Genomic DNA, 23,902 nt, shown 5'->3' on the forward strand with positions numbered 1-23,902 from the left:
GGCCACTGCCTACCTTTCCTATTTCATTTCATCCTGTGGTCTACTCATAACTGGCCACTCAAAAGCACGTAAATATACGTATTCATATCTCTGTGCCTTGTGAACTAATTACTGTATGAAAGCTTGGTCATCTTTCAAAAGCTAACTCAAGGATCAGGTTCTATGTATGGTCTTCCCTAATCAATTTAGGGAGGATTAAGTACTTTCCCTTCATTTATTCTTATGACCTATACAGGGCTTTCCACATTGTGTTATTATACTCAACTGTGTGCTTTTTCCTTCACCAGACTGGTTTCATCAAGGACAGTGAATATACACTTTCATTTACAACGCCTAGCACTCTGTACATTTGCTAAATGCTTTAGAGTCTGTCTAAGACTAAATGACCGAGTGATGTTCATAAAAAAAGAAGCTGTAGAAATATTATCAGTACTCAGCTTTTTTACCTTTTGGCATCCATAAAAGTTTATTCAAATTAGTTACATGTTTTCTTTATTAACTGGCAAAATATATGACAACTTTTACTCAATATCTAAGCATTTTCTTTCTAGGAGAGTTTACTCCAGAAATGCAATTGCGGATAAGGCAAGAAATTGAAAAGGAAAAGAAAACAGAACCCTGGAAAGAAAAATTCTTCGAAAGGTTTTATGGAGAAAAGTAAGTACTAGAGCATCGTCTTCTCATTTCTTTTAGAAGGAAATGAAAATGTAATTCTCTGTTTCACTTAGCACATGCTATAAAACTTCATAAACGTGTGATAAAAGGCAGTAGTCTCTCAGTGTAAGAAATTGCAGGTAAAATTATAGTGGCATATCAGCACTTAAATTTTAAAAAATGCATTTTCAAGGGTTTATAACTTGTCCATGAAAATTCACTTTGGACTGAAAATAGCACATGAAATTCTACAGAAGTCAATTTTGGCTTTCCTAACTGGATTTTAGTAAAAATCTCCTGTTTTTTTTTAAATCTAAGCATTTTCATTAATAAATGCGTTAGAGATAAGTAGTCTTGGGCACATATTTAATTCTCACATTTTTTTCCAAAAATTTTGACTCTCCATATACATTTGTTTAGTCCTTATTTGGGGGAGAGCCTGAGGTATTACCCTTTACTCTATCCATTTTCCTCTTTATGTAAAACCACTTTTTATAAAACATATTTTATTCAAGTAGTTGATTTGCAGTGTGTTAATTTCTGCTGTACAGCAAGGTGATTCAGTTATACATGTATATACATTATATTTTATATTCTTTTCCATTATGGTTTATCATAGGATATTGAATATAGTTCCCTGTGCTATACAGTAGGACCTTTTTTATCCATTCTACATATATATATAATAGTTTGCGTCTGCTAATCCCAAACTCCCAGTCCATCCTGCCCCCAGCCCCACTCGGCAACCAGAAGTCTGTTCTCTGTGTCTATGAATCTGTTTCATAGATAAGTTCATTCGTGTCATATTTTAGATTCCACATATAAGTGATATCATACAGTATTTGTCTTTCTCTGTGTGACTTAACTTCACTTAGTATGATAATCTCTAGGTACATCCATCCGTGTTGCTGTAAATGACATTATTTCATTATTTTTTTTATGGCTAGGTAATATTCCATTGTGTATATATACACACCACATCTTTATCCATTCATCTTTTGATGGACGTTTAGGTTGTTTCCATGTCTTGGCTATTATGAATAGTGCTGCTATGAACATACGGGTGCATATATCATTTTGAATTATAGTTTGGTCTGGATATATGCCCATGAGTGGGATTGCTGGATCATACGGCAACTCTGTTTTTAGCTTTTTGAGGAACCTCCATACTGTTCTCCATTAGTGACTGCACCAATGTACATGCCCACCAATAGTGTAGGAGGCTATAACTGCTTTTTAATTTATTATTATTATTTGTGTATGTGTGTGTTGTAAAAATAATACCAGTCACACCTAAGTATGGTACTGACTAAGCTAATTTGAAAGTAGTTTCTCCTTTGCCTCATGGTTAACAGGAACATATTCTCCTTGGGCAGAATTTGAATCTCACAGACAGATCCCTAAGAAAGAAAGAGGGATTTAAGAGCTGACAATTGACAGCAACGTTAGATCATCATGGATAGAGTAATTTGTGCTTTAATTTCCACATACACAATTAATGCTTGAAAGTCATTTTTTTTTGCTCTAGTCCAACTGCTGTAGAATTTTTATCTGTAACTTGAAAAAAAAATTATTTTTTACATCTTTATTGGAGTATAATTGCTTTACAATGGTGTGTTAGTTTCTGCTTTATAACAAACTGAATCAGTTATACATATACATATGTTCCCATATCTCTTCCCTCTTGCGTCTCCCTCCCTCCCACCCTCCCTATCCCACCCCTCAAAGCACTGAGCTGATCTCCCTGTGCTATGCAGCTGCTTCCCACTAGCTATCTATTTTACGTTTGGTAGTGTATATATGTCCATGCCACTCTCTCGCTTTCTCACAGCTTACCCTTCCCTGTCCCCATATCCTCAAGTCCATTCTCTAGTAGGTCTGTGTCTTTTTTCCTGTCTTACCCCTAGGTTCTTCATGACATTTATCTTTCTTAAATTCCATATATATGTGTTAGCATACGGTATTTGTCTTTCTCTTTCTGACTTACTTCACTCTGTATGACAGACTCTAGGTCCATCCACCTCATTACAAATAGCTCAGTTTCGTTGCTTTTTATGGCTGAGTAATATTCCATTGTATATATGTGCCACATCTTCTTTATCCATTCATCCGATGATGGACACTTAGGTTGTTTCCATCTCTGGGCTATCGTAAATAGAGCTGCAATGAACATTTTGGTACATGACTCTTTGAATTTTGGTTTTCTCAGGGTATATGCCCAATAGTGGGATTGCTGGGTCATATGGTAGTTCCATTTTTAGTTTTTTAAGGAACCTCCATACTGTTCTCCATAGTGGCTGTACCAGTTCACATTCCCACCAGCAGTGCAAGAGTGTTCCCTTTTCTCCACATCCTCTCCAGCATTTATTGTTTGTAGATTTTTTGATGATGGCCATTCTGACTGGTGTGAGATGATATCTCATTGTAGTTTTGATTTGCATTTCTCTAATGATTAATGATGTTGAGCATTCTTTCATGTGTTTGTTGGCAATCTTATATCTTCTTTGGAGAAATGTCTATTTAGGTCTTCTGCCCAGTTTTGGATTGGGTTGTTTTTTATATTGAGGGGCATGAGCTGCTTGTAAATTTTGAAGAGTAATCCTTTGTCAGTTACTTCATTTGCAAATATTTTCTCCCATTCTGAGGGTTGTCTTTTGGTCTTGTTTATGGTTTCCTTTGCTGTGCAAAAGCTTTGAAGTTTCATTAGGTCCCATGTGTTTATTTTTGTTTTTATTTCCATTTCTCTAGGAGGTGGGTCAAAAAGGATCTTGCTGTGATTTATGTCATAGAGTGTTCTGCCTATGTTTTCCTCTAAGAGTTTGATAATTTCTGGTCTTACATTTAGGTCTTTAATCCACTTTGAGCTTATTTTTGTGTATGGTGCTAGTGGGTGATCTAATCTCATACTTTTACATGTACCTGTCCAGTTTTCCCAGCACCACTTATGGAAGAGGTTGTCCTTTCTCCACTGTACATTCCTGCCTCCTTTATCAAACATAAGGTGACCATATGTGCGTGGGTTTATCTCTGGGCTTTCTATCCTGTTCCATTGATCTATCATTCTGTTTTTGTGCCAGTACCATACTGTCTTGATTACTGTAGCTTTGTAGTATAGTCAGAAGTCAGGGAGCCTGATTCTTCCAGCTCCGCTTTTCATTCTCAAGATTGCTTTGGCTATTCGGGGTCTTTTTGTGTTTCCATACAAATTATGAAATTTTTTATTCTAGTTCTGTGAAAAATGCCAGTGGTAGTTTGATAGGGATTGCATTGAATCTGTAGATTGCTTTGGGTAGTAGAGTCATTTTCACAATGTTGATTATTCCAATCCAAGAACATGGTATATCTCTCCATCTATTTGTATCATCTTTAATTTCTTTCATCAGTGTCTTATAATTTTCTGCATACAGGTCTTTTGTCTCCTTAAGTAGGTTTATTCCTAGATATTTTATTCTTCTTGTTGCAATGGTAAATGGGAGTGCTTTCTTGATTTCACTTTCAGATGTTTCATCATTAATGTATAGGAATGCCAGAGATTTCTGTGCATTAATTTTGTATCCTGCTACTTTACCAAATTCATTGATTAGCTCTAGTAGTTTTCTGGTAGCATCTTTAGGATTCTCTATGTTTAGTATGTCATCTGCAAACAGTGACAGCTTTACTTTTTCTTTTCTTATTTGGATTCCTTTTATTTCCTTTTCTTCTATGATTGCTGTGGCTAAAACTTCCAAAACTATGTTGAATAAGAGTGGTGAGAATGGGCAACCTTGTCTTGTTCCTGATCTTAGTGGAAATGCTTTCAGTTTTTAACCACTGAGGACGATGTTGGCTGTGGGTTTGTCATATAGGGCCTTTATTATGTTGAGGAAAGTTCCCTCTGCCTACTTTCTGCAGGGTTTTTCTCATAAATGGTGTTGAATGTTGCCGAAAGCTTTCTCTGCATCTATTGAGATGATCATATGGTTTTTCTCCTTCAATTTGTTAATGTGGTGTATCATGTTGATTGATTTGCGTATATTGAAGAATCCTTGCATTCCTGGAATAAACCCCACTTGATCATGGTGTATGATCCTTTTAATGTGCTGTTGGATTCTGTTTGCTAGTATTATGTTGAGGATCTTTGCATCTATGTTCATCAGTGATATTGGCCTGTAGTTTTCTTTCTTTGTGACATCCTTGTCTGCTTTTGGTGTCAAGGTGATGGTGGCCTTGTAGACTGAGTTTGGGAGTGTTCCTCTCTCTGCTATATTTTGCAAGAGTTTGAGAAGGATAGGTGTTAGCTGTTCTCTAAACGTTTGATAGAATTTACCTGTGAAGCCATCTGGTCCTGGGCTTTTGTTTGCTGGAGGATTTTTAAGTACAGTTTCAATTTCAGTGCTTGTGATTGGTCTGTTCATATTTTCTATTTCTTCCTGATTCAGTCTTGGCAGGTTGTGCATTTCTAAGAATTTGTCCATTTCTTCCAGGTTGTCCATTTTATTGGCATAGAGTTGCTTGTAGTAATCTCTCATGATCTTTTGTATTTCTGCACTGTCAGTTGTTACTTCTCCTTTTTCATTTCTAATTCTGCTGATTTGAGTCTTCTCCCTTTTCTTTCTTGATGAGTCTGGCTACTGGTTTATCAATTTTGTTTAACTTCTCAAAGAACCAGCTTTTAGTTTTATTGATCTTTGCTATCGTTTCCTTCATTTCTTTTTCATTTATTTCTGATCTGATTTTTATGATTTCTTTCCTTCTGCTAACTTTGGGGATTTTTGTTCTTCTTACTCTAATTGCTTTAGGTGCAAGGTTAGGTTGTTTATTCGGGATGTTTCCTGTTTCTTAAGGTAGGATTGTATTGCTATAAACTTCCCTTTTAGAACTGCTTTTGCTGCCTTCCATAGGTTTTGGGTCGTCTTGTCTCCATTGACATTTGTTTCTAGGTATTTTTTGATTTCCCCTTTGATTTCTTCAGTGATCACTTCATTATTAAGTAGTGTATTGTTTAGCCTCCATGTGTTTGTATTTTTTACAGATCTTTTCCTGTAATTGATACCTAGTCTCATGGCATTGTGGTCGGAAAAGATACTTGATACAATTTCAATTACCAAGGCTTGATTTGTGACCCAAGATGTGATCTATCCTGGAGAATGTTCCATGAGCACTTGAGGAGAATGTGTATTCTGTTGTTTTTGGATGGAATGTCCTATAAATACCAATTAAGTCCCTCTTGTTTAATGTATCATTTAAAGCTTGTGTTTCCTTATTTATTTTCATTTTGGATGATCTGTCCATTGGTGAAAGTGGGGTGTTAAAGTCCACTACTATGAATGTGTTACTGTCGTTTTCCCCTTTTATGGCTGTTAGTATTTGCCTTATGTATTGACGTGCTCCTATGTTGAGTGCATAAATATTTGCAATTGTTATATCTTCTTCTTGGATCGATCCCTTGATCATTATGTAGTGTCCTTCTTTGTCTCTTCTAATTGTCTTTATTTTAATGTCTATTTTTTCTGATATGAGAATTGCTACTCCAGCTTTCTTTTGTTCTCCATTTGCATGGAATATCTTTTTCCATCCCCTTACTTTCAGTCTGTATGTGTCTCTAGGTCTGAAGTGGGTCTCTTGTAGACAGTATCTATATGGGTCTGTTTTTGTATCCATTCAGCCAATCTGTGTCTTTTGGTGGAAGCATTTAGTCCATTTACCTTTAAGGTAATTATTGATATGTATGTTCCTATTCCCATTTTCTTAATTGTTTTGGGTTCGTTATTGTAGGTCTTTTCCTTCTCTTGTGTTTCTTGCCTAGAGAAGTTCCTTTAGCATTTGTTGTAAAGCTGGTTTGGTGGTGCTGAACTCTCTCATCTTTTGCTTGTCTGTAAAGGTTTTAATTTCTCCATCAAATCTGAATGAGATCCTTGCTGGGTAGAGTAATCTTGGTTGCAGGTTTTTCTCCTTTATCACTTTAAATATGTCCTGCCAGTCCCTTCTGGCTTGCAGAGTTTCTGCTGAAAGATCATCTGTTAACCTTATGGGGATTCCCTTGTGTGTTATTTGTTGTTTTTCCCTTGCTGCTTTTAATATGTTTTCTTTGTATTTAATTTTTGAGAGTTTGATTAATATGTGTCTTGGAGTATTTCTCCTTGGATTTATCCTGTATGGGACTCTCTGTGCTTCCTGGACTTGATTAATTATTTCCTTTCCCATATTGGGGAAGTTTTCAACTATAATCTCTTCAAATATTTTCTCAGTCCCTTTCTTTTTCTCTTCTTCTTCTGGAAACCCTATAATTCGAATGTTGGTGCATTTAATGTTGTCCCAGAAGTCCCTGAGACTGTCCTCAGTTCTTTTCATTCTTTTTTCTTTATTCTGCTCTGCAGTAGTTATTTCCAGTATTTTATCTTCCAGGTCACTTTTCCATTCTTCTGCCTCAGTTATTCTGCTATTGATCCCATCTAGAGTACTTTTAATTTCATTTATTGTGTTGTTCATCGTTTCTTGTTTCATCTTTAGTTCTTCTAGGTCCTTGTTAAATGTTTCTTGTGTTTCTCTATTCTATTTCCAAGATTTTGGATCATCTTTACTATCATTATTCTGAATTCTTTTTCAGGTAGACTGCCTATTTCCTCTTCATTTGTTAGGTCTGGTGGGTTTTTACCTTGCTCCTTCATCTGCTGTTTTTCTGTCTTCTCATTTTGCTTATCTTACTGTGTTTGGGGTCTGCTTTTTGCAGGCTGCAGGTTCGTAGTTCCAGTTGTTTTTGGTGTCTGTCCCCAGTGGCTAAAGTTGGTTCAGTTAGTTGTGTAGACTTCCTGGTGGAGGGGACTAGTGCCTGTGTTCTGGTGGATGAGGCTGGATCTTGTCTTTCTGGTGGGCAGTTCCACGTCTGGTGGTGTGTTTTGGGGTGTCTGTGGACTTATTATGATTTTAGGCAGCCTCTCTGCTAATAGGTGGGGTTGTGTTCCTGTCTTGCTAGTTGTTTGGCATAGGGTGTCCAGCACTGTAGCTTGCCGGTCATTGAGTGAAGCTGGGTGTTGGTGTTGAGATGGAGATCTCTGGGAGATTTTCACTGTTTGATATTATGTGGAGCTGGGAGGTCTCTTGTTGACCAGTGTCCTGAAGTTGGCTGTCCCACGTCAGAGCCACAGCACTGAGTCCTGGCTGCAGCACCAAGAGCCTTTCATCCATATGGGTCAGAATAAAAGGCAGAAAAAGTAGAAAGAAAGAAAGAGAGAGAGAGAGAGAGAGAGGGAGGGAGGGAGGAAAGGAAGGAAGGAAGAAAAGAAAGAAAGGAAGGAAGGAAGAAAAGAAAGAAAGAAGAGAAAGAAGGGAGGGAGGAAGGAAGGAGGGAAGGAAGGAAAGAAAGAAAAAGAAAGAAAGAAGATAAAATAACATAAGATAAAATAAAATAAAGTTATTAAAATGAAAAATTATTATTAAGGAAAAAAATTTTTTAAAAAGAAAAGAAAAAAACGGACGGATTGAACCCTAGGACAAATGGTGGAAGCAAAGCTATACAGACAAAATCTCACATAGAAGCATACACATACACACTCACAAAAAGAGGAAAAGGGGAAAAAATCATAAATCTTGCTCTCAAAGTCCACCTCCTCAATTTGGGATGGCTCGTTGTCTATTCAGGTATTCCACAGATGAAGGATACATCAAGTTGATTGTGGAGCTTTAATCCGCTGCTTCTGAGGCTGCTGGGAGAGATTTCCCTTTCTCTTCTTTGTTTTCACAGCTCCCGGGGCTCAAGCTTTGGACTTGGCCCCGCCTCTGCGTGTAGGTCGCCAGAGGGCGTCTGTTGTTCGCTCAGACAGGACGGGGTTAAAGGAGGCACTGATTCGGGGGCTCTGGCTCCTCAGTCCGGGGGGAGTGAGGGGCACGGAGTGCGGGGTGAGCCTGTGGCCGCAGAGGCCGGCGTGACGTTGCACCAGCCTGAGGCGCGCCGTGTGTTCTCCCGGGGGAGTTGTCCCTGGATCCCGGGACCCTGGCAGTGGCGGGCTGCGCAGGCTCTCCGGAAGCGGGGCGTGGACAGTGACCTGTGCTCGCACACAGGCTTCTTGGTGGCGGCAGCAGCAGCCTTAGCGTCTCCTGCCCATTTCTTGGGTCCGCGCTTTTAGCCGCGGCTCGCGCCCATCTCTGGAGCTCCTTTAAGCAGCGCTCTTAATCCCCTCTCCTCGCGCACCAGGAAACAAAGAGGGAAGATAAAGTCTCTTGCCTCTTCGGCAGGTCCAGACTTTTCCCCGGACTCCCTCCCGGCTAGCCGTGGTGCACTAACCCCCTACAGGCTGTGTTCACGCCACCAACCCCAGTCCTCTCCCGGCGCTCCGACAGAAGCCCGGGCCTCAGCTCGCAGCCCCGCCCTCCGCGGCGGGTGAGCAGACAAGCCTCTCGGGCTGGTGAGTGCCGGTCGGCCCTGATCCTCTGTGCGGGAAACTCTCCGCTTTGCCCTCCGCACCCCTGTTGCTGTGCTCTCTTCCATGGCTCCGAAGCTTTCCCCCTCCGCCACCCGCAGTCTCCGGCCGCGAAGGGCCTTCCTAGTGTGTGGAAACCTTTCCTCCTTCACAGCTCCCTCCCACTGGTGCAGGTCCCGTCCCTAGTCTTTTGTCTCTGTTTTTTCTTTTGCCCTACCCAGGTACGTGGGGGGTTTCTTGCCTTTTGGGAGGTCTGAGGTCTTCTGCCAGCGTTCAGTAGGTGTTCTGTAGGAGTTGTTCCACGTGTAGATGTATTTCTGGTGTATCTGTGGGGAGGAAGGTGATCTCTGCGTCTTACTCTTCCGCCATCTTCTCGTCCCCTCGAAAGTCGTTGTTTTGTGTAAAAGACACTGAGGTGGTTGCAGGCAACACAACCTGTACCATTTGATCTAATTTCCCGAAACTCCCCCTGTACATGAGGAAAACCGTCAGGGGGAGTCTCACATGAGCGCTCGTTGTAAAAAGGCATCACGTGATGAGCAGCCTGCTTACTCGGAGCAGCCTTGCCTCTGGCGAGTTGTCCTAAGTAGCCCCCCTCCTGAGTTTGAGTAGGAAGGCTCCTTTTCAGTTGCTGCCCTAGGACTTTGGATGCATATACATATTTAAGCAAAGCTAAAAGGAGATAATTAATGCCCTTTCTCAAAAATTAAAATTGTGGCACACTAGTTACAGGCTAGTTACCAGCAGTATTACTCAAGCCTGGCGGCATCACAATCTTCATTGGAGCTTTTAAAAATAGGTACAGATTTCCCACCCCAGATGTACTGATGGGTGATCTCCAGGAGTTGAGCCCAGGAATTTGTATTTTTAGATGCTTCCCCATCGTGCTCATGTCCAGCAGGATTAAGAACCCTGCCTTCCTTACCTTTTCTGACAAAGGGAATGTTGGGAGCGCTCTTGTCAGTAATGGCAGAAGCATAACCAAGTTAGTTACCTCCAAAAAACTGGTCCTTAATTTTTGTTGAGTGTTGGGCCTGTGCTTTTATCAATTCAGTATTCATGCAGCATCGCCTCCATGCCACACACTATCCTAGATGCCAGAGAGCCTGCATTGTAGAGACCATACAGAGAGTTTTTCCTCAGTCAAGCAAGTAATCATTGAACATACTCTGGCTCTGATAGGTTTCTAAGAGCTTTGCAAATATTGTTTCACTTAACCCTCCCAACAGTCCTATAAGGTGGGTACCATTATTATTCTTATTTTAAAAAGGGTTTAGGAAACTGAGAGGCAGTGAAACTAAGTAATTTCCCCAGTTTTACATGGTGTGGTTAAGTAATTGGCTCACCTGCAAATCCTTCTCAGAAAAATTCACACACCTACAATTTTTTACATGAAATTTGGGGGCTCCGTAGACTCTTATGGATATCAAGTTAAAGACTCCTGTCCTGGAAGGTGACAGCCACAATACTGTGAGTAAACCTGACTCCCCATCAGCATCATTGAGTTCTGAATACAAACAGTTCTTTTACTTGATTGACCCTTTTCGTGCTGTAGTTTATCCATAGAGTTTCCATCCCCTTACATCCCTGGACTTCTTGCTTGTCTTTTCCTATCTTTGTTTACATATTGGATGACTGATGTATTTTGGGCATTTCATTGACTGCCCTTCTAATTTTGTTACTTCTCGATTACCTACCTTCCCTCAATATGTGAGGGATATTTTCCTAGCATCAGATAGTTTTCAGTTGACTGACACCATGTGCCTTCTCATTGTTCTAAGTTTTCCCAAGAATGTTACCACTGAAATTCAGCTTTAGTTAAGATCTGTCTGATTTAGTTTTCTGTTCTTTGAGATCTTTATTTTGGTTCTTATTGGCTTATTCTGCCTGTAATACAGTACTGTTCTATATTCGTTTTAATTACTTGTAGGGATCCCATGTATATGCTAACTCAAAATTATAGGAGTTGGTCTGTTGATTTGTGGTCTAGATTTCAGGCGGTCAGAGTTTTCCTTTGTGTGGTTATGTGATGTGCTGTGAACGTCTTCCTTCTATGCCTTATGCCACCTTAAATCTATTTTCCCATGAAAATAATAAAACGTTTACACATATGTTTTATACAGTGCTGTTTTCCATATGATATATATATATATATTATATACATAGATGATATTTAATAATATTCTTATCAACTAGCTGAAATTTGGCTGCCAGTGGGTAGATTCTGTGTGTTCTCCATCTAACCTAGTATCAGTGGTATCTCTGCTTAATCTGGCCCCAGGAGACCTTATTCCTAGCTGATTATTCTGCTCTAAATTCATCTGTAGTGTAGTTATATTATTCTGTTCCTCTCACTATAATATAAATTGTGGTTTAATTTGAACCCATCTTAGGGAAAGTTGAAAGAAAAGAGACTAATTATGAAGGAAGTGTCCTCTATCTTCCTTTCTCAGCCTTCTGGATTTTAGTGAAGAATGCAAAGATCAAATACCCAAAAAGTGTATTCAATTTTATTTCCCTTTCATTTTGAGGATTTAATTTAACTAAAAGGTTGAAGAAGATTTTACTGAGGTATTTTCCTGTTATAGCGGCATTTCCTCACTCAAATATGTTTCTTCCTCTGGTAATGTTTTCTCTTCTGCTCATCTTTGTAATTGCCTGTACTCTAATTTAACTTCATTTAGAACAGCATATTTCCCTACCATCTGATGCTGACATTGTAACTTAGTATGACAGGAAATAGTGATTTACAATATTGTTGATTGCAATTCTGATAAACTTTACCTTATGACCTGAACATTAGGCTGGGTTATTTCTTGATATTCTACACTCACTTTTTTTTTTTTTTTTCTACACTCACTTTTTATGGAATATCTTTACAGTAAGAGATCTACATGAAAGAATTTTAAAAAGTCTTGCCTTCACATGAATGTAATCTAGTAGAATCAACTTTGATGACCCCAAATATGTTTATTATTCTTTAGTGAAATTTCCATCTTGTCTTAGGTTAGACACTTAGATATTGTACTAAAATATGGTGATGGACACCTTTTACATTGGGTTAAGAGAACTTAATCTTTGGAAGTCATTTCCATTTCAGGATTTTACAACATACCCATCTTCCATTGATCTTAATTATTTGGTTATGTTGCATCCTTTAAGGACTACGTAATTTTCTATTATAAGGACATATTTCTACTTTCTGACTTTAAAAAATTTAGGTCTTATACATTGTTTTGCTTTTCAGCCCATATTTTTTTTAGTCTTTTTAGTATGCAGTCTCCCTTGCTTACAGAATAAAAATCAATACTTTTTAAATAGTAGAGTTTATTTTAGTTATGATTATAAAAGCAGTAGAAAAACTAATCCATCATAAACTGGTTTACATAAGCTAAACATGTTACTTAGTGATTATAAAATTAATTTTATGCATTTACTTCTATGAATACTATGTTTGGTGAGAGATCCAAGTTGTACCTTTCATGTTTTGTGGTTGAACAATAATTTAATATTTCTAATTTCTGTTCAGGTTGGGCATGTCAAGAGAGGACTCTATAAAGCTCACATCTGGACCAAACAATGATGGAGCTGAAAGCAGTTCTTCATGTGGGACCTCTGGCCTTCCTGGTCTATCTGCACAGACTCCCTTGAAAGAACAACAGCCAAAAAGCATGAAAAGTCCAACTTCTCCAGAGCCTGATTTCTGTGCTACACTTTGTCCCATGGTAGACGTAGGTAAAGATGTAATGACAGAGTCAGAATCAGAGGACATCCTGATCCCCGAAGAATCTGTGATTCAGGAAGAAATTGAGGAAGAGGTAGAGACTAGCATCTGTGAGTGCCAGGATGAGAATCACAAGACAATACCTGAATTTTCTGAGGAGTCAGAAAGTCCAGCCAACTCTCATGAGGAGCCCCAAATAGCACCTCCTGAAGATAACTTGGAATCCTGTGTTATAATGAATGATGTTTTAGAAACTTTGCCTCACGTTGAAGTTAAAGTGGAAGAGAAATCAGAATCTCCCCAGGAAGAGATGTCAGTTGTCATTGATCAGCTAGAAGTCTGTGACTCTCTCGTTCCTTCCACTTCATCTGGGACTCATGTCAATGACACAGAACATAAGGAGCCAGAAACTGCACTAGAGACCAACACTCCAAAAATTAAAACAGGGTCATCGTATTTAGAAGGCCAATTTCCAAGTGAAGGAATTGCTGTAGATATGGAGCTGCAGAGTGATCCTGATGAACAGCTTTCTGAAAATGCTTGCATCTCTGAAACGTCCTTCTCTTCTGAGAGCCCAGAGGGAGCCTGTACCAGCCTGACATCCCCAGGAGGGGAAACCCAATCCACTTCAGAAGAATCGTGTACCCCAGCCTCCCTTGAGACAACGTTTTGTTCTGAGGTGTCCAGCACTGAAAATGTGGACAAATATAATCAGCGAAATGCCACTGATGAAAATCTTCATGCATCTTTGATGTCAGAAATCTCTCCAATATCCACTTCACCTGAAATATCAGAAGCGTCTTTGATGTCCAATTTACCGTTAACATCTGAAGCATCCCCAGTGTCAAATTTACCTTTAACGTCAGAAACCTCGCCCATGTCTGATTTACCTTTGACATCAGAAACTTCTTCAGTGTCTTCCATGCTTCTCACATCTGAGACCACTTTTATATCCAGCTTGCCACTTCCTTCAGAAACATCTCCAATTTCCAGTTCTTCCATGAATGAAAGAATGCTGCATCAACAAAGAAAGTCAACTTCCATATCTGAAGAACCACTTTCCCCCCAGAAAGATGAAGGTTCTGCCCCTGCCAAGCCCCTGGGAGAGAGCCTTACCTCTCAGCAGAAGACTCTATCAAATACTCCTGAACCTATCAAAATGGGTTCTTCTTCCATTGCTCCTGAAGTATGTTCATCAGAAGAATTGCACAATAAGACCCTGAATCAGCAGCCTTGTAAATCACACGTTGAAACTGAGAAGCCCTATCCCGCTTCGATTCCAGAACTTCCTTCTACAGAAATGATAAAAGTTAAAAATCATAATGTCCTGCAAAGAACAGAAAAGAAAGCGATGTCTTCACCATTGGAATTACCTGTCTTTTCTGAAGAGACAGAGAGTAAGGGAAATGAGCTCCCATCAGCTAAATTACAGGACAAGCAATACATCTCATCGGTGGATAAGGCTTCATTTTCAGAAGGCTCTAGAAATAAAACGCATAAGCCAGGGAGCTCACAGAATCGGTTGGAGACCTCTCATACTTCCAAGTTGTCAGAGCCCTCCAAGTCCCCAGATGGGGTAAGAAATGAAAGTAGAGAATCTGAGATATCGAAGAGGAAAACCGCAGAGCATCACAGCTTTGGGATCTGTAAGGAGAAGAGGGCTAGGATAGAAGATGACCAGTCAAGCCGGAGCATCTCATCCAGCAGTCCATCTGAGAAAGAACAGCCTCCAAGAGAGGAACCAAGGGTTCCACCTCTCAAGGTATGGTATTTTTTTTTAAAAAAAAGGAAATTCCATAGATAGGCTTTTTCTATTTAGATACTTAATTTTTCAAAAATAAATGTAGCAGTTTATAATCTAATACTCCCAGCACCAGTCTAATATTAAATGATCCTTTTTCAGACTGCGTTGAGCTCATACAATAAGTTTAGATAGATGTACATATTTAGACCTTGGCGTTTAAGGAAAAAGAAGGGCGGAGGGAGAACAGGCCCTGGAGGAGCCCACAGGCCACCGAGATACAGGGTCTCTGGGGGACTCCACAGTGTAGGACAGAGACCTATATGAACTTGGAAAAATTTGAAAGATAATTCAGCATCCTATAAAAGTTCAGTAGGACTAGAGAAAGCAGTAGTCAAAAGTCAGAGGCTTGCCCTCAAGAAATGAAGCTACGTGTTATCTCCTCATTCATTTTCCAACAAATGTTGAACACCCCCTCTGCCTAACAGAGAGGAGCTAGCTTCTGAAAGAGCCTCATTAAATATTTCTTGAATAAATCAATGAAATCACTTCACAAACCCTGAGGAAAATGCTATAGATACATAGGTATACAAATCCTACTATTTTATTTCCAAAATAATAAAGAAGTATTTAACTTCACACAGTAATAAAGCCTGTAGACAAACATTCCTATTTATATATTTTATTTTGATCCCAGGTAGATTTTAACTCTCAGAAAACAACTCTTGTATATAAATTGACTCTGCCTAACTAAACTAAAAATTAAGGTTAACTCAAAGAATTACAAACATACTCAAGATTTGTTTTTCTTAATCTTTCTCTTTATTTTGCTCTGCTCTGACATCTACTTTTAATATGTGACTCATGATCTCCCTAAGGTTGACTTTTAGGGGTGTGATTGTAATTATTCTATTTAATAAAGCAGTCCCTATTAAATAAGATTCTAGAGATATAAAAGATGAATATTAAGCTCCCATTAAAACCCTGCTATGCATTTTAATTCTGAAGCAATGAAAAGAAAAATATAAGCATGCTTTCCATAGGAAATAATTTTAAACATTTCAGTCTAATTTTTTTTGTCAAAAGCTTCTTTTCAAAGTGATATATACTTTATGTAAAGATAGATGGATAGAGAGATACAATAAATATATTTAATGTTTGTTAGGCTTAATGTTTTTAATTTTTTAAACTAAGGGAAATATTTAAAAGGTAAAACTGAATTCCTTTTCTAAATTCATCTGTCATTGGAACCTTTGGATTAGAAGAGAGCCATCAGAAATTTGAAAATGAGAAACGAGATAGCTCAGGAAGATAATCCATCTACCAAAGTACTAAAGCATAATTCCAAATTGACACGATCTTGTAGTATGTGTCAGGTATTTATAATGTCAATATATGTAAATGCACACATGTTAAGAGAGGTGTAAGTTTTCTAGGAAAATTTTTTCTAGAGGAAAAAATATAAGGAAATACAGTACCTGTCAACAGCACAGAATGGGGAGCCCAAAGGCTCTGTCACTCCCTAGTTATATGAACCCAAGGCAGCCCATCTCCTGGGGCTCGGTTTTTTCAACTGTAAACGAAGGGCTTTAACTAGATCCCTGCCAGCTCTACAAACCTGTGACTCTGGGAATATTCTTAGTGACTAAAGCATCATAGGCATTGCTTTGGGATGTTTGTTGTTAGGTCTTGTGCCTTATGAATTTGGTGATGACTGAGTCTCTTAAGTAGATGAGTGGGTGAACAGTGTGGGTTGGGACATTTACCAAATTCAGCAGATTGTAGATTTCCAATATCAAGTAAGCTGCCCAACCCATACTCTCTTTTGGAGGCAGAAAACTAGAGTTACCCTTGCTTTCAAGAAAACGTAATAATAATAATAAAATCCCTTTGGAAAGCAAAGCACTTTCACAAGTATCATTCCATCTTTATAACACCTCTGTGAAAGAAATAGACCAGAAATAACTAGTCTTACTGTTTACAGTTTACAAAGTCATGTTGTATGCTTATTTTATATATATATATATATATGGTAGTATGGGACCACATAAAACCTACAGAGTCTCTGACTTGGGGAGATTATTGGAGAAACTGAAGTACACAGTGATTTGCCTAGGTTCACAGCATTCCTTTGTGTCAAGCCAGGCTGAGAATTCTAGTCTTCTGACCCTTGGTTAGGGCTTTTTTCCTTTTTCCTTTGTGTCAAATTAAGACAGATAAATTAAGGCAGATAAATTCAAATAGAGTTTTGAATATCTCTATTCTTCCTGGCTGGCCTGAGTATCTTCATGCCAGCCAGGAAGATAAGTTGAAAGCTGACTATTTCTAACTCTTTTTAGCTCACCTCATTTTAAGAAGCCTGGGTTTTGTTTCCATTTATATGAGGCTTTAAAAGACGTTTCATTTCCATGCCAAATGAAGTCACCGGTTAATATTTTATGGATTGAAAACAGAGGTTAAAATTTTTAATTTTCACTTTCGTGCTGCGTTTATTGCTGATTTATACCCCAAAGGCCCATTCAGGGTATTAGGTGCCGTTCTTGCCCCCTTAGGAGAGGATGCGGCTACTCCCCGCCCTCGCGTGCCTGTGTCCCCACGTCCCTCTGTGATCACGTACACATGCGCCTTGTCTGTGATCGTGTACACGCACTTTATCTTTCGATTTTCCCCCTTCCTGTAGATACAGCTTTCCAAAATCGGGCCACCCTTTATTATCAAGAGCCAACCAGTCTCCAAACCAGAGGCTCGCGCGTCATCTGGCACATCGGTCAGTGGCGGGAGGAACACGGGAGCCAGGACCCTGGCGGACATCAAGGCCCGAGCCCAGCAAGCAAGGGCCCAGCGAGAGGCGGCAGCAGCGGCAGCCGTGGCGGCAGCCGCGAGCATCGTTTCGGGAGCTATGGGGAGCCCAGGAGAGGGCGGAAAAGCCAGAACTCTGGCGCATATCAAAGAGCAGACGAAGGTGAAGCTCTTCGCAAAGCATCAAGCCCGAGCCCACCTCTTCCAGAACACTAAAGAGCCCCGGTTGCCTCCGCTCGGCTCAAAGGAAGGGCCTCCAAGCTTAGAAGTCTCTTCTGCCCCTGAAACAAAAATCGAAGGCTCGCCTGGTGTCATCATTGTCAATCCAAACTGCCGATCTCCCAGCAACAAGGCTGCGCACCTCCGGGAGCCCACCACTGTACTACAGCAGTCTCTCAACCCGACCAAACTTCCAGAAATTGCCACGGACTTATCTGTGCATAGTTCTGACGAAAACACACCTGTGTCACACTTGTCTGAGAAAATTGTTTCATCTACCTCTTCTGCAAATAGCAGTGTGCCCATGCTTTTTAATAAAAATCCCGTCCCCGTGTCTGTCTGCAGCACTGCTATGTCGGGAGCAATTAAAGAACATCCCTTTGTGAGTTCTGTTGATAAATCCTCTGTCCTAATGTGTGTTGACAGTGCAAACACTACAATTTCTGCTTGTAACATAAGCATGTTAAAAACCATCCAGGGAACGGACACTCCATGCATAGCCATTATACCAAAATGTATTGAGAGCACCCCTCTTCCGGCCACCACGGAGGGCTCCAGCACAGCGAGCCCCCGGGATGACACGCAGTTACTGGCACCCAGCAGCAGTGCTGGCAGCCTAGTCTCCAGTCAGTACACCTCTGTGCCAACTCCCTCCATTGGAAGCAACTTGCCAAACCATCTCTCCACTAGCTCTGTCTTGATTCCCCCAACGGGAATGAACAACAGATTTCCTTCTGAGAAGATAGCCATGCCTGGGAGCGAAGAACAGGCCACCATGTCCATGGGCACCACTGTGAGAGCCGCCCTCGGCTGCAGGGACCCCGTCGCAGTCACTGACGCCCTGGTGGCACGCCCACCTGTCGCAGCGTTTACTGCAAGCATGCTGACTGTAAACTCTTATGACAGTCCTCCCACGTTAAGTGCTGAAAGCTTGGACAAAACTTCAGGGACTCGGAACAGGGCAGACACTTCTGGGAGACCTCAGCCACCCCCGGGGGGCTTCGCACCAGCAGCCATAAACCGCTCGATTCCATGTAAAGTCATCGTCGACCACAGCACCACGCTGACCTCTACGTCGTCTCTGACTGTCTCTCTTGAGAGCACAGAAGCCGGTGTGGACCTCCAGAGCAGGTCCGGGAGGACGGAGGCAGCCGTTCAGCCCGTGGCGTGTCCGCAGGTGTCTGTCATCAGCAGGCCCGAGCCGGTTGCAAGTGAAGGCGGAGATCATGGTCCCAGTTTCATTGCTGCTTCCGCTGCAAAACAAGACAGTCAAACGATGCAGGCCACCTGCCCGGGTCTCCGTGAAGGACCCCTCGTGGTTCCAGATAGCTTAAACGCGGGGACTCCTCTGAGTCTCAGCTTTGCTGAGCAGGCGCATGGCATAACCACGTTCAAAAGTGAAGCCGACACGGCCTGTAGCCATCAGTATAACCCGGGCAGCCGGATCTGCTGGGGCGAGGACGGGGTGAGGAGTGCAGGACAGCCTCTGCTCAGCCACCCTGGTTCCAGTAAACAGAAGGAATATCTGGAGCAGGGCTGTCCGAAGGCCATCAAGACCGAGCATGCCAGCTCCTCGCATGTGGCGGAACTTCACCCCAGGAATCTCATCACAAGCGTCCCTCTCCCAGTGAAGTCCGAACCTCACGACGTGGACAGGGGCTTTAGGATGGATGCCGACGACTTCCCTGGTCCTGAGCTGCATCCTCCAGCTGCAGGGGCAGCCCCGAGTGTGCAACAGACGCAGACCGTGCAGGCCCCCGCCTCTGGTCCCATGGAAGAGGCCATCTCTCTGGCTACAGACACCCTGAAAAGAGTTCCCAGTGCAGGGAGCTCCAGCTGCCGTCTGTCATCGGTGGAGGCGAACAATCCCCTCGTCACACAGTTACTCCAGGGCAACTTGCCTTTGGAAAAAGTGTTGCCCCAGCCCAGACTGGGAGCCAAGCTCGAAATCAACAGGCTTCCTCTGCCTCTTCAAACTACCTCAGTGGGTAAAACAGCCCCCGAGAGGAACGTGGTTGAAATGCCCCCTAGCTCTCCCAATGCAGACGGCAAAGGCTACCTGGCAGGAGCTCTCGCACCACTACAAATGAGGAAGCGGGAGAACCACCCCAAGAAGAGAGTCGCCAGGACCGGGGGGGAACACACTCAAGTGAAATGTGAGCCAGGGAAGTTGTTGGCGGACCCAGATGTGAAAGGGGTGCCGTGTGTCATCAGCTCCGGCATGAATCAGCTGGGACTCAGCCAGCCGCTGAAGCAGGAGTGGCTGAACAAGCACCCTGTGCAGAGCAAGATGGCTCACAGCCCTGAGGTCAAACAGCAGAAGCGGCTGCTCCCCTCGTGTAGCTTCCAGCAGAACCTGTTTCACGTCGACAAGAACGACGGCTTCCACCCCGACGCTGGGACCTCCCACAGACAGCAGTTTTACCAGATGCCTCTGGCTGCCAGGGGCCCCATTCCTACCGCGGCTCTGTTACCAGCCTCTGCCAAAGCCCCCGTGGGCTGTAACACGTTTTCCTTCAATAGGCATCTTGAGCAAAAGGGACTGGGAGAGGTTAGCCTTTCCTCAGCACCTCACCAGCTAAGGTTAACCAATATGGTGCCCCCCAACATGCCCATTAAAGAAGGTGATGACATGGGGGGGACCCCGCACGGGGTGCCGCACAAAGCACTAGTGCATCCCCCGCCCCCTCCCCCCTTGGCTTTGCCCCCACCTCCCCCGCCGCCGCCGCCACTACCTCCACCTCTTCCTAATCCAGAAGTCCCCTCCGATCAAAAACAACCGCCAGTTACCATGGAAACCACTAAGCGACTTAGTTGGCCGCAGTCCACGGGCATATGTAGCAATATAAAATCGGAACCTCTTTCTTTTGAGGAAGGTTTAAGCAGCAGCTGTGAACTGGGCATGAAACAAGTTTCCTATGACCAGAATGAAATGAAAGAACAGTTGAAGGCGTTTGCGCTGAAAAATGCAGATTTCTCTTCCTATTTGCTTTCTGAGCCACAGAAGCCTTTTACCCAATTAGCTGCTCAGAAAATGCAGGTGCAGCAACAACAGCAGCTCTGTGGAAATTATCCAACAATACATTTCGGTAGCACGAGCTTCAAAAGGGCAGCATCTGCAATTGAAAAGTCCATTGGGATTTTGGGAAGTGGCTCCAATCCCACCACGGGTCTGCCTGGTCAGAACGCTCAGATGCCCGTTCAGAACTTTGCCGACAGCAGCAACGCGGATGAGTTGGAACTGAAATGCTCTTGCCGGCTGAAAGCCATGATTGTGTGCAAAGGCTGTGGGGCCTTCTGCCACGACGACTGCATAGGGCCTTCTAAACTCTGTGTAGCTTGCCTGGTTGTGCGATAAGAGCTGAGTGAAAGATGCAGTATCCCTTTTCACCACGGAAAAGCCAAACGGCGTCAGCAACAACAAATTGAACTGCTCAGTGGTTTATAGCGTGCTAATTTATTTTACTTTGGAACAGATGATCTTTTCTCTAGATGATTATTTTCTTGCGTTTCTGGGAAAGGAGAGATCGCATTCCAGCCGAGGGGCTCAACAGCATGTCTTTTACATATTTAGTTGCCATTTGCAGCTTTGGAAAGTTTCTATTCGTGTGTATACAGGTCACTCCCAATTTGTTTCTTTCTTTTTTTAATCCAGGTGTAGATAGGAAAAGGACATTTTAAACTACTTAATGGTAACCAGAAATGGAGATGTGGAGAGAGATCGGTAACAGCAATTTAAGGTGGTGATGCATTCTTCTGTAGATTAACCATTACAGCGAGGGTTCCAACCGTTGACTCCTTTGGACCTACCTTTACCATAGTGATTATATCATATTTGGAAAAGGGAATCTGATTTAAGTGTATGATTCCTTGTATTTACTCATATCACAAAAGGTATTAAAGGAGGTATGCCATTAATGAACTCCACTGTCCTTATTCTCTTTCCTCCCTTTTGACTCTTTTCAGAGACTGGCAGATTCTCTGGATCTGCCTTGGACATGGTACACATATTGTAGTGAAATGTCTTTTCCACCTGAAATTGCAGTGTGGGCCTCATGCCCAGCAATCTGGTTCAAGCCCTTTGACACCCGAGACTGTAAGAGCAGTTGGACAACAGAGAGCCATAGGCCCAGAGGATTTCAGAGCTTCATGTGTGGCTTCTAAGAGCAAGTATGAAAAAAAATGTCCTAAAATTCAAAGCAAACAAGTAAAATGCCGTGTATGCAAACACACCTAAATGCGTTGGCGATGTAAATATTGGTCCATTCTATGCACTCTAATACAATTACTAGATATTAAAATTGGGGGGAAATAATCGTAACCCTTTATTGATGACACCAGTGTATTCTGGCTTCCGACTTTGCAGAGGTTGGCCACCTCTTTTTTTAAAGTGTCATTGATGATGAGAGGGACTATAGAAGGCTGAAGTGTCAACATTTTTCTGAACAGTTTTTTCCTTATGAGTCATGATCTATGTAATTATATTTGACTCTAAACTAGCCCTTATTTTAAAAAGTTGTTCTGGGTGTTGCATGTTTTGTTTCCCACCCCCGCCCCCCCTTCAGGTGAATTCAGTGCATTCTTCATATTTGGGGGAGTGGAACTGCTTTTGAAAAAGGGATACTGCATCTTACAACTATTGTCAGTGTTTATCCAGTAGTCTGGGTGTTGAGTATTTGAGCTCCATTCCATGTACTGTGGCCACCCTCATGCCAGAGAACAGCTGTAGTTCAGCAGGCTCTGTTCCCTAAAGCAAGTTCAAAAGCACATGCACACTGTGGGGAGATGAAAGAACAAAGGCCATGTCCATTTAACTTCAGATTACAGAGCACAAAATGTGGAGTACCATTAACCCACTGGTTGATTGTGGCTGTAGAATTTTAAAAAATATGGGGGGAAAATCTTCTGTATCCAGGGTAAGAATTTGACAGATATTTTCACAAGGGATCATCCTAATCAATGTTAACTTTTGACATTCCCTTAAAATATGTCTTAAAAATTAACTGGAATGAGCAGAAACTTCATTCCTGGGGAAAAAAACAAACTTGTAATTTTTTTTATAGTAATCAACCGTGGTATATTTTTTTTCCTCCATATTTATTATTGTGATGTTGCCAAATATCATTAGGTGATAGAGATGTCATTTTTGCTAACAAATTGCTGATAGCGAAAGATACTTTATCTTAGAAAGAAAGCAAAGCAAAGAAGGCCTACCTCTGCGGCTGAGATTCGGTGCTTCAGTTGCTGTCACTTCTGTTTTTCACGTTAAAATTAACAGAATTAACGACTGAGAATATTAGCAATGCACTTAACCAGCCCTTCCCAAGGAAGGCAGCGTTAGTTCCAGCGGATCCCTAGTTCACTGTGCACCAGGTGGTTTGGGTGGTGTCCTCGTCAGCGGTATCTCTGTGGTCTGCTTGGCTCTGATGTCATCTTGGTTCAGAAGGGCATGCTCTCGTTTCACAGAGGGGCACCCCTATAATATAGACACTTGCATGCCAGCTCCTTCTGCCAAATTCAGTTGCCGCTCTACCAGTGTCAGATACTGTCTACACCAGCAGGTTCAACACTACCACATCAGTAACTGACACCGAAACTGTGGTCTTCACAACCTTTGCACTCTGCATATGAGGCAAAATTGAGGTTGATGTGATACCGAGCTCATTATCAGTTCCATCATTGTGGGATACTGCGTGCAAGTTACTTACTGGGAATACAGAAAAGTATCCTTCTCTATGTTCTGATTTTTCTCATAATAAGTTTGGAAAATCAATTGCTGATCACACGTGGACTGTACCACCCTGGTCCAAAGAGCGTAATATTTCTCTGCCCTTGCTCTTTTTTTGCCCCGGTTTAAATTCCTAGTGTTTGCATATGGTTTATATTACTGAAAAATTAATATCTTTGGGCGAGAAGAATAGAAAGAAAAGTTCAGAAGTAAAAAGTGGGTCAGATATGTTACAAGTGGCCATTTAATATATATACAAACCCCAGTATATTTGGATTAGGTGAGCAGGTTCCTAGTTTCCTGATATCCACAGATACCTGCCTGTGTGCAAATGGAGCATGTTATTTACTACATGGTTATTGTGGCGTAACGTGGAAATTTTAGTGTGTGCATTATCCTGATGATTGGACACTGTGATACCCCTATCAGGAATAGAGCTTGCACATCTAACATGTAATTTTTAATTATTATTTTCACAAAGGATGTATTTCCCTAAGTAGCACTTTTGGAACAGGGGAAGGAAGAAAACTGCTATTCCTTGACCCCCCTCCTATACAGTATGCATATGCCTGAGGTTGTATAAAGACATTTAGGTAGTTAATGGGCATGTTAATACAAACGTTCTGATGCAAATTCATTTT

General features: G+C 41.7%; 1 protein-coding gene across 1 annotated transcript in view; it reads left to right on the forward strand.

Moving 5' to 3' along the window:
- Positions 1-20,994, forward strand: part of ASXL3 (ASXL transcriptional regulator 3) — a 105,503-nt gene extending 84,509 nt beyond the window's left edge. The window contains exons 8-10 of the mRNA XM_022586923.2: positions 552-657; positions 12,580-14,536; positions 17,196-20,994. Of these exons, the coding sequence (XP_022442631.2) occupies positions 552-657; positions 12,580-14,536; positions 17,196-20,891 (5,759 nt within the window). The 3' untranslated portion in view covers positions 20,892-20,994. The remainder of the gene's footprint in view (positions 1-551; positions 658-12,579; positions 14,537-17,195) is intronic.
- The last annotated feature ends 2,908 nt before the right edge of the window (positions 20,995-23,902 follow it).

Source organism: Delphinapterus leucas, chromosome 14, assembly GCF_059928025.1.
Source record: "Delphinapterus leucas isolate spDelLeu-1000000601 "Yukka" chromosome 14, BTC_Dleu_Yukka2, whole genome shotgun sequence".
Taxonomy (NCBI): Eukaryota; Metazoa; Chordata; class Mammalia; order Artiodactyla; family Monodontidae; genus Delphinapterus; species Delphinapterus leucas.